Source organism: Symphalangus syndactylus, chromosome X, assembly GCF_028878055.3.
Source record: "Symphalangus syndactylus isolate Jambi chromosome X, NHGRI_mSymSyn1-v2.1_pri, whole genome shotgun sequence".
NCBI lineage: Eukaryota > Metazoa > Chordata > Mammalia > Primates > Hylobatidae > Symphalangus > Symphalangus syndactylus.
The window spans coordinates 46,428,456-46,440,711 of NC_072447.2; the positions used below are offsets into that span (position 1 = coordinate 46,428,456).

At 33.3% G+C, this 12,256-nt stretch overlaps 1 protein-coding gene across 4 annotated transcripts in view; it reads right to left on the reverse strand.

Moving 5' to 3' along the window:
• The window catches only part of DMD (dystrophin), a 2,284,432-nt gene that overhangs the window by 1,226,768 nt on the left and 1,045,408 nt on the right, over positions 1-12,256 (reverse strand). For all 4 annotated transcript variants that reach the window (XM_063634262.1, XM_063634265.1, XM_063634264.1 and 1 more), the window contains exon 42: positions 7,336-7,530. In XM_063634262.1, the coding sequence (XP_063490332.1) occupies positions 7,336-7,530 (195 nt within the window). The remainder of the gene's footprint in view (positions 1-7,335; positions 7,531-12,256) is intronic.

Below are 12,256 nucleotides of genomic sequence, written 5' to 3' on the forward strand. Positions count from 1 at the left end.
TTTACAAATCTTGAAATTTATATAAACATACATTTTAACAGGAATTTTCCTACATAGTCGTACATGATTTCACCGTATCTTCACAATAGTACAGTTGAGTAGGCAGGGGCAGTTATTATCACTGATTTAATTTCAACGTTAAAAAACAGGCCTAAATATTTTATGTTACTTGCCCAAGGGCACAACTATCAACAATCAGGTTAAATCTTTCTAAGCTTTTTAGGTTCCAATACAGTACTTTGCTGAACTCTTTACTCTACTGCTTATCATAACCACATAATGAAAGCTCAATAATGTGGAAAAATGTTAGTAATGTCTCAATTATATGTGGGTTCCCTGTCGCACATTTTCATAAATGATTGTTTTAGATTCAGTATATACAAATCTAGAACAATTTCTTCATGCTTATATGTGTATAGATTTGTAGAATTCACATGTCTAGATGATTTAACTCAGTGAGTTAGGATACAATACAAAAAGAAGTAAATTTGGTTTTCTCTTTCAGTACCGTCACCAATTAACATTGCCCTGTCTTCTTCTATCTCAGAGTCCACACCTACATGTATCAGACCATCACTCACTAATTCAACAGATGTACATTCAGTACCTATTAAGTGCTAGGTGCTGTTCCAGGAGTTCTAGACACAGTGGTGGAGAAAAAAAAAAAACAACAAACAAGATACTATTTTTTCTTCCTGGTGGCTGCGTGTATGTATCACCTTCTTGAAAAATGTAGCACTGCAGTTAAATGGGTTATACACATACTTAAATGCATGTATAGTGTTTATAGACTTATAAAACCCTAGGCACTATTGTCGTCATATTTTGGGAAGGTGAAAATAATAGCTTTAAGCAGTTTTAGGTATCAGAAATGCCTTGAGACACTTTGTAACTTGGTTAAAAGAGGAGCACATAACTTTTATTTCTAAGAAAAAAGGATTAGAAAAACCCATTAGTACCTGTTGTGACAGCAGCCGTTGGGGAGTAGATCTATCTTAAAATTGAAAAAGAGAAATAAGAGAACCAAAGACTCAAACTCCAGTTCATTTTCACTCTCTGGAATTTGTCTTTATCTGACAGATAAAGGCAACACCCTATATAAATCTAATTCTTACACTCTTTACATCCCATCCAGCTACCAGGCACTACATTAATGACATATCGAATTGGGAACTGTGTTCAATCAAAAGGCATTAAAGTACTTATTAACTAGGTTTTACGGAGCTTCCAAAACAAGTTAAAAAGTTATTTTTGGTGGCTCTATGGTAAGTTGACTTTTTAATTTTTTCTTCATGGTTTATTGTCCCCATGTCCGAAAACACTTCCTAAACACAGCTATTTATTTGGACCAACATATTCTTCATAGGATGATGCATTGTCTTTGCATAAATAACGAATCAGTAATTATATATCACACATAAAAAAATGACATAATTGGTCGAAGCACAGCTTCAATCGTTTGTGAATAAAAGGAAAACGTCCCCAAAACTTAATTGCAACTTCAAAATTTCTACCAGCCTCATGATTTGTAAGTTTTAAAACGGAAGTTTCTGCTTTCTACAATTTACACGATGGGAATTATGAAAATAGTGTTGCTGGGAGAATGGAAGGAGTAGGAGTGCGTTCTTAAAGTACATTTTACCAGAGTTGGGAGTAACTTGCAGCATAATAGTCAAGGTAGGACAATTGCCAGGCTTGATAAAATAATGGTTGGGGATAAAGAATGGATAATTACCTACAAAAGAGAGATTTGTATAAAATATAAAAGAAAACTGTGCCAAAGCACGTATAAATATGAGCTGGGCATGACTGAAATGCAGTAAATATCTATAATCTCTTCTCTATAATACAAATGTTTTCATATAATACAAATGAAAAATAATGTACTATAGAAATAATTTAAGCATGATTTAAACTACAGTTAATGATTAATATTTGAAAATACACACATTTATATATAGCAAATCAATCAAATAAATCCCAAGTCATATAAGCTGTTGAAGAAACAAATTATATTTATAACCGAATAAATGTGTTGAAAAGCTGAATTTTTCTAAGAGAAACAACTGATCACATTATTGCAAATGTTTATGTATAGTCCAAAAGATCAATTTCTACAAAGTCACAATATATTAATACAAATCATCTTTTTCATGCATTAAACTGCTAGAACTATTAAACTATTAGAAAATTCAAGTAGAATTCAAAAAGCATTTGCAAACAAATTTTGCTTTGAAATTTTATATGATCCATGATTATTTAGAGTCATTGCAATATTCTTTTATTCCAATATTATTAAATGCCCCTGTATTACAATATGCATATAAACAATCCTTCTTTTATTTTCCTTCAGATATTTAGTTTGGATTTGTATATATGATGCCTCTTACTATTAACTAATTCTCCTAATACCAGAATAGAAAAGCAGTCACTGTGCTCATGGCATAATTTTGCCTTCATTTAACTAATTAGGATTATTAAATTTGTGCTTAAGTGCTATGAAACAGATTCCACAGGAGAAAGATCTTAACCAGTGTATTAAAAGTCTCTGTTGCCAGTACTTTTGTCCCTACTTCGAGGCAAGATTGAAGTATCAAAGACTAAAATATGAGAAGAAATCGTACATCTCTCAGGGGATCTTCTGCTAAGTTTTACGATACCAAAATTCTAACTCAGCCCCAAGTCTGCTGAGAATGGGTTTTCATAGACGCATGCTTAAGTTTCTCTGTGACCAGAGAAATAAATCTGCTATCTCTAATTTCAAAATATTTCCAGAATCTGACATTCTGTCACTACCAACTGAGTCCAAGCCACCAGCATCTCTTTTTCAACTCTTGTTGCTTCTGTTACTGGTCCCCTACAGTTCTACTCTCAACCCAGAAGCCAGTGTGATCCTTTTAAAACATGATTGAGATCATGCCACTCAACTGCTCAAAAACTTACAATTGCTCTCACCTCATTTAGAGTCTTCTTTACAATGGACCCAAAGGCCCTCCACAATCTGGACACTCACAACTCCCATAACCTCATCTCTTTCTACCCTTCCGCTGGCTTGTTTTGCTTCAGCCGCTTTGGCCTTCTTGTTGGTGTTTGATTAAGATAAGCTCAGTCCCACATTTGGGCCTTTACTCTATTTTCTCTACTCAGACTCCATGGCTGACTCCCTTACCTTCTTCCGATCTTTGCTCAAAGGTCATTTCTACCCTATTTGAAATTGCAATCCTGCCACTTTCAATTTTACCTACATCTACCCCTGTAGTGGTCCTGTATCCCCTTAATAGCTTCTGGTTTTTTTTTCCAAAATACTTATCACCTAGCAACACACAATATTTACTTATCATTTTTGTTTGCTTGCTTCTATTCTGTCTCCCAATGTTATAATAAAAGCTGTATGAGGGCAAAGATTCATTAGTCTTTTTCACTGTTTTATAAGCACTTAGAATAGTGTGTGGTACATACCAAGAGCTTAATAAATATTTTTGGAATATACGAATCCACATTCCTTAGGTTTACTTGTCCTAACAATTTTTTATTTCTCAAGAGCAATGCAAAAAACCTGAACTCAAGAGGACTTGAACGACTTTGCTTCACACTATCTTTGGCTTATAAGCTCACTACTAGCTTTCCCTTGTGGTCTCGAAATGGAACAAGGGTTGTCTCTATTTCTTGTTCCTGTTTAAAATCTACATTAGGACCACCACGTCTCCTACCTGTGAGCTTTCTTCATACGGCCACATTTTTCATCATCCTCTTGGTTACCCAAAGTATAGCACATTTTATTCACTCCAAACAAGGCATCTGTACTATAATTGGATTGGATGAGACAATTGATATGATGTGTGCCTGCTATTTTTTCTTTCCTTCCATTTATTTCCTCCTTCTTTTTCTCCTTATTTCTTTTCTTCAATTCTCCCTCCCTCCTTTCCTCACTCTCTTTCTTCCTTACTTCCTCCCTTCCTTCCTCCTCCTTTCAGTGATTTGAAACTCCAGTGCAATGTTGAATATTGAAGGGATGTGGGCAGATATGCTTGTCTTGTTCATGATCTCTGGGTGAAAACATTCTGCTCTACCATAAAGAATAATATTAGCTGTAAATTGATTCTCATTATTGCAAAAGGTAAAGCAAAGTTGTCATTCTTATTATAAGCTATGTTCTTATTTTTGTCCTAAAAATTCACATTTATTGATATCAAGGCCTAATTGAATAGCTAAGAACTAACGATTCCCCGAATGAGGGAGCAGCAGAATGACTTGAAGAATTCCACTCCAAAGGCATGAACTATTTCTAAGAATTTCTCTACATAAATGCTAACTACACAGTAAATATGTCATTATTTATTTCAAAAATGTCCTAGATAGAATTCCCCTATAAGCAGGTTCAAAAACAAGGGATGTATTTGGGAATGATCCAAGGAGGTGCTAGTAAACTGTGTGTAAGGTAGGACAGGGAGCAAGTAAAAAGTATCCTATGAGGCAGGTTTTTACTGTGTGCGATGGGGTCTTCAACCTGGAACCTGGGTCAGAGCATAAATCATGCTTCAGAGTTACCCTAACTGAAGAATGAGTGAGTAGTGGTATTTATCCACCAAAAGTTATTTGTTATTGGTTGAGGTTTGCTGGGGAACATGGGGGATGCAGAGCGTTAACTACCTGACACTCATGAGCTTTGATTACTAGAGAGAGCCCTAAGGCAAACAGTCAGAGACACGTGGATCTGGCAGCTGCCAGTCAGAGTACAAGGCATGCTGAGTCAGGAAATGATATGGGTGACATCCCAAGAGTGTTTCATCCTCCAATAAAACTGATGCTTTCAGTAAAATCAGGTATATGGACACATGATGATAAATCCTTTCAGTTAAGTCTTTTAAGTGGATCACTTCTGCTTTTAGGATAAGCTTTCAAATATTTAACTCTCTCAAGAGAAAACCTTTTGGTAACTTAAAACTTATGATGCTAAGAAATTCTACGTTCATGCTTTCATATGAGATACTTTAAAGTAGGATTTGACAGTTTAACACGTAATTATATTTTGGAAAATTTTATCATGAAAATGATTTTTTCTTAAAACTAAAATGCAAGTTAATATTGTTCTAAACTTTCAAAAATTGCAATTCTTCTAAAATTATGTACTCTTGTCTGTTATGAGTATTATTAACTTTGTACATACAAGCAATCACAATCAATTAACTGCTAATATAGGCTCATAAATCAGAAAGAGAATATTACTTATGTGTATGTTTCTCATTCTTCTCTAGCTCTGCCTTAGCTAGTGTTTTTGCTATGAAATGCAGATTTCCATATATATATGTATATGTGTATGTATATGTATATATGTGTATATATATATATATACATATATATGTTGGTGTTTATCTGCATAGTCGCTGTCAACATGATTAGGTAGCTTTCCAATTCAATACATCTATTGAAACCATACGTGCTATTTTAGTTGTATTTTGTTTAGAAAGTAATTCTTTTAACATATTACGTATTACTTGTGTTATACCGCACTTTCAAAAGAGTATGGATGTTAACGCACAGCAATACCTATTATAGTTCTGTAATTTGATTCATGCATATCTGTCAGGAATAAAATCAACCACAATTTGAAACCTTCCCAACCAGCAGCTGTATAATTTATGCACTGCTTTTCTATTTTTACTACCGGATAATGACAATGATGAATGCCTTTAACAGGAAATACATATTCATTGAAAAGACTGAGCTCAAAACTATCCCCCTTCAAAAAGTCGACGAAGGTAGGAAGCCCATTCACCTGCTGGAGATTTGTTGGGAGAGAGAAGGAATCATGCCCACAACTGCACCTTATGGGGATTCAACCATTTAGCTAAATTAAACCTACAATAATACCATATTATAAACCACAGTAATCAATACTATTACGACTGATGTCAGCTATAATAATATTAAATAGATCAGGATGAACAAGTAATTCACTCTAAGTGTAGCCAAGGGTCTAACATTCTGAGTATGCCAGGCTAAGAGGTATGGAGACAGAGTTATTCAATGGGCAACTTAATAAGATCAGGGTCACTACTCTCCTGAACCAAATGTCCATGAGCCTGGGAAGGAATGAATATTAGCCCATTAGCAATAATTTACATGTTGAATGACAATGATGAACTTACAAACTGTGCTGCCATGAGAACTTAGTTAATAAAAATAATGACAGGAATTCTGGCACATCAGCTTTATTTTATTAACTGATTAGGTTTTTTTTCTTCATTGTATCAATAAGTGATTTGACTTTTACTTCAAACAGAATAAGAAACAGTGGCATGCTGACATGGATGGAACAGTTCCAGAGATCTGTGAAGCTCTTATTTTACTGTGTAATTTTATAGCTTATTTGATATAATGTAAGATATTAAAGTCAAGTCACTGAAGATACTGCAACACCGATTTCCAAAACAAACAAATAGCTTTATCTATTTGTATATTCATACAGGCAAATGTGTGATATAGAATGAGCTTCCAGGAAACCATTTGAGTATAAAATACTTTAGCTAATATGTGCTGCTGATAGCAAACTCATCTTTTGCCTATAATCGCATGCTGTTTGCATTGAAAAATACCAAGCTCTGGGTATACTATAATATTTCATTTTGAGCGTAAAATGTACGATCATGAAAATTATCTGGAGACACATTATTATGAACATTTTCTTGATCCTACATTCATTTATCTTCAGACACTGCCTTCTAAAATTCATAGCCTATTTCCTTATCATGATTTGTCTTACTTCAGAATTCAGTAACTTGCTGTTGGTGGTTTGAAGCCGGATTTTGTTGGTAGCCTTTAGCTGGCAGTTATAAAGAAAATATTTTATTGAATTCTACTCAATTTTATTCCATATGTTATAGCACAGGTATTGACATTAATTTGAAATTGAATATGTATACATAAAAAATATAAAACAAAAACAATATACATTAGATACAATTGAAAAATCTAACTACCGTTTCTGGAAAATGAAACGAAAGTCATCCATTAGCTAGGAATAAACTGTTCCTCCATCAAACTTTATTTTCTGGTGGTTCCTTTCTGTCCCTACTGCATGTAAAAATGATCATTTTTCTGCGTTTCTTCATTTTATGATGTCTCTCCACGCTAAATATTGTAAAATACATCTTCTAACTTATGTCTTTCTACCCTAGATTCCTGAAGCTAACCACACTATCAAGTATTTTTAAGAATTCCAGGTGTAAGTCAAAATGCCATCATGATGTATACGATTTAAGTCAATTGTTCTGGCACTATGAATGATCAGTATGATCACCTTGTAACATCTGAATGAAAGTGCTTTGGTTTTACCTTCAGAGACTCCTCTTGCTTAAAGAGATCTTCAAAGTCCTTAGCACAGAGGTCAGGAGCATTGAGAAGTTGTTCCACTTCTGATAGGGCTTGTGAGACATGAGTGATTTCAGTCAGATAAGTAGAAGGCACATAAGAAATTTCCAAAGGCATGTCTTCAGTCATCACCATCATCGTTTCTTCACGGACAGTGTGCTGGTATAGATACACAAAAGAACAACTTTTTTTAGCTTCCTAACAGTGAAACCTCCTCCATTAAGTTTATATAGGTCTCATTCTACAGCTGACAAGTGAATCTACAAACTGGGCTGAAACTGGATTCAAAATCTCATGATGGGAAGTCTAGTAAAAAGGTTACTTATTAATTATATACCTACTTTTTCCAAAAAGTGTTAAAAGCATTTCATAATAAGCAACACAAACATATTAGCACCATAAATATAAGATGAAAGACCATGAGGTCATAAGGAGAGTAGTTTTATCCTAAGAAAAAGATGATTTTTGCAACCGACATTTAAATTTCTAATTCTAATTTGCAACTGGCATTTAAAATTCTAATTTTCCTGGAAATCTACATATGGGATTGGGTGAGGGGGGTTCAAATCTGTTTTATTCCTAACACAGGCAACTTTCCTATACATTTTCCCCCTAATCTTCACTGAGATACAACAGATACGAAGTAGTTAGGCTGGTATGTAACTTTGTATTAAGCCCTCTTCTCCTCCAAATTCTACACATTAGCGCCTGTTTTTGTTGCTAGTCTCTTGCTAAGTTAAGCTGCTAATTAAGCTGCTATATAAGCAGAACTGACTGTGGAATTCATATTTTAAAAACAACTCCAGAATATCCTGAGATATAAGGAAGCACTAGCCTCCTCTCTTGCACCTACACTTTTCTGACTGGGATCCAAGTGCTAGAGATGATGAGAACTTCCAGCTCCAGAGTCCTTCTGGAGTTTCCCAGTAATACCTCTTTCCCTATTCTTTATAAGAGCAAAAAATAAATACTACTTGGCACGCAAATTCAGAAAGATGGATGACCACTGCTCTCTTCTGTCTACACTATAGGCAGCAAAATTCTTGTAATTGAAATTATTCTCCCAGTAACATTGTCTAGAATTGATCAACTGCCACCTGCCTGTTGATGAGGTCACCTGAGGGTTTCAGTGGTAGGGTCTCTGGGGAAGTACAGATGATAAGCATGCTAACATAGCCGTATATTACTGCACAGCCTTTTATGACAACACAATACTTATTTTTGCAGTAATGTAATAAATTGGACTTTGGGGATACTAGACTGAACCCCACACAAAGAGGGGTAAAATTTATAAGCTGGTCACTTTATGTTTTCTTTTTCATTTCTCTGACCTAGGATTTTTATACTCAATTCTTACATGATATAAAAAATGAAATAATTCTAATTTAGATATCTCATCTAGTTGCCATATAACAAATTCACAGAATTGCACAAATTAGCTTTTAAATAATTATACCTTTTACAACATTTGTTTTATTGTGTATATCTTAACGAAATCCATGGCACATATTCCTTGATGATCAATGGAATAAAGTACATATATTTCTCATTTACATTTAAAAGGTATTAGAAACTTGGGCCAGAGTTTGATAAAAAAAATTCAGAATTTAACAGATTTCTAAAGAAATTCTTAATTTCACTATTTCATCATAAGCATTTTACACACTTAAAAGAAAAATAACTAAGCAGGCTATTTGAATGTGAAGTTTTCACTGACTCATTAAACACTTAGTAGAATCAACAGCACAAGTAACAAAAGCTTGTGTTTTGCACGCATTACATTCGTTGGTGACCATTATGTTGTTCTTAATAAAATTCACAAGTTAATAAGCTCGTCTTTCTTATTCGCATTAGTTGCTTTAAACCCTGCAGTAAAGATAGCTTCACGTCATCGAAAGGAAGCATATTTCTTATAATACTCATTTAATGATGCAATTATATCTGCCTTTAATGATACATTTTACACCTGTAAGTTTCCGGAAAACAACGATTTTTGTTATCAGGAACAGAGTAAGTAGAAGACAAGTTGTAGTTTTTAATTTATTTATTTATTTAGTTAGTTAGTTGTTTAATCAAGGGAGTTGTTTCAGAATTGGACATATCTTAAAAATATTTAGAAAAAAAATCTGGGTGGCCTTAAAAAAAAGCAGTAGGAATTCAAAAAAGTTTTGATGCATGTCCTCATCACTTTTTCTTAACAGAAAAATAATTCTAAGATCTTTATATCTATTTTCTGATTCTTCTTTGATATGTAGTTTTCTCAATCTTCATTACTTTGAGATGCTCTCAGCTATCTTAAATTCATGTTGGTGCTTAATAAATATAGTAATTGTGGATCATAGCTAGCAAGAAACTTAGCTGTGTGGTCAAATACAATGAAGAAAAAGACACTCAAAATATACTGACTTTTGTCTGCTAAATTGTATTTAACTTCCTTAAAAGAAATTTCAAACCCAAATTTTGACTATTTTGGTATTTGCATAAAGGAACTTTAAATATAAATGAGATTTGCCAATGAATCCAGGAGCTGGTTTTTTGAAAAGATTAACAAAATAGATAGGACCACTAGCCAGAGTAATAAAGAAGAAAAGAGAAAAGAATCAAAGAGACACAATAAAAAATGATAAAGGGAATATCACCACCGATCCCACAGAAATACAAACTACCATCAGAGAATACTATAAACACCTCTACACAAATAAACTAGAAAATCTAGAAAAAATGAACACATTCCTGGACACATACACCCTCCCAAGACTAAACCAGGAAGAAGTTAAATCCCTGAATAGACCAATAACAAGTTCTGAAATTGAGGCAGTAATAGCCTACCGACCAAAAAAAAAAAAAACTCAGGACCAGACAGATTCACAGCTGAATTCTACCAGAGATACAAAGAGGCACTGGTACCATTCCTTCTAAAACTGTTACAAGCAATACAAAAGAAAAGAAATTATTCCCTAACTCTTTTTATGAGGCCAGCAGCATCCTGATACCAAACCCTGGCAAAGACACAACAAAAAAGAAAATCCTCAATAAAATACTGGCAAAACAAATCCAGTAGCACATTAAAAAGCATATCCACCACAATCAAGTAGGCTTCATCCCTGGGATGCAAAGCCGGTACAACATACACAAATCAATAAATGTAATCCATCACATCAACAGAACCAATGACAAAAAAAAAACCCACATGATTATCTCAATAGATGCAGAAAAGGTGTTCGATAAATTCAACACCCCTTCATGTAAAAAACACTCAATAAACTAGTTATTGATGGAGCAAATCTCAAAATATTAAGAGCTATTTATGAAAAACCCACAGCCAATATCATACTGAATGGGCAAAAGCTAGAAGCATTCTCACCTGACCCCATGTGTCTGCCATAGATTATTATATACCGATTTAACAAATATTCTTCAGAACATTAGACTAAAAACCATTTTCACCTATCTTTCAATGAAAGTCTCTTTTAGAAGAATGCTATGTGGCATCTATTTAAATTGCCAATTTTTCTGGTAACCATCCTTTTACTCTGTGTACAACAGTTCAATTTTTAAGAAAATGTTAGATCCCAAAATAAGTGACAAATAATTGTAATTCTATATCTGGTTCTAGAAATAATTTTTTTTACGAACTTTTTAATAATGAAGAAGCTTTTATTAACCTGATTGAAATACTCTTCAAAGAAATATTAGCCATTGAACTTCAGGTTGCGAATGCTCTAATAATATGCATATTGTGATTATTTTCAAGATTGTCACAAATAAGCCATAGAGCAATCAGTGTCAATACATGGAAATAATCCCTCCATGCTCAGCCATGGCATGAACACATTTTCTACAACACTTAGAAATATTAAAATTCTTACGGATGAACATAATCAATAAAAAGGCATAGTTTATTGCTTTAGAAAAATCTGAATGAGAAAAATCATTTCTATCCTAAACTACTGATAATTAAGTAATCTTTTAAAAATTTTTCTTTCCATTACAAAGATATATTAGAATACCTGTAATTTCTGATATGCTTCTGATTACAATTACCTATGGGCAACAATTCAGCTATATGTTATAAAGTCTAAAAGGTTGTTATACTTTAAATATATTTAATGAAGACAGATCTATTGACGGATTTACTATCTTGATACATAGTATCTAGTCATCATAGATAACATATACTAAGTGGTACAGATCAACTGACTAGAGAAAATTAAGGGTTGATCTTGTGATCTTTCGTGAGAAATAGAAATATTCCAAAACAACTTTTCGACACCACTGGGAAACTGTGAACTCATTTTCTAGAAAATCTCGTTTTATTAAGTTTGAATATTCTCATTTATTATAGCATTCTGATATATACAATAATGTTTAATACATAGAATTTTTTGTAATTTTCGTATACAAGAAACTACCAGACATTGAATCAAAAGAGAGCCAGACATTTGGAGATCTAGTTTACTATCTATTCCTTAAAAGTATTGCATTCCTATTGGCACAGTCGTGCGAATCTATAATGAGTAAACTACATCCATTGAATGACTTTCAGTTTGGTTTAATAAAAATTTCAGACAGTTATTTAAAAATCAGTGTAATTGGAAATATCATGTTCATTTTCTCTTCTTTATGCAAAATGCAGGTACTTGTTCAGATTAATCCTTTTCATTTGAATTTCATTAACTCTGCCTTGAATAATTATATCCTTCTGAGTTCTGATGTGTACAAATCCTGTCTAACCTTTTGAAAATCAACTTGCTTTTGTTAATGTTCTTTACCACCTTATATCATTATAGATACTCATGTATCATTAGCAAGGAAATGCTATAATCTGATTAATTCATTTTATTTCTTTGTCTTTATTTTCATTTTTAACCATATATACCACAAA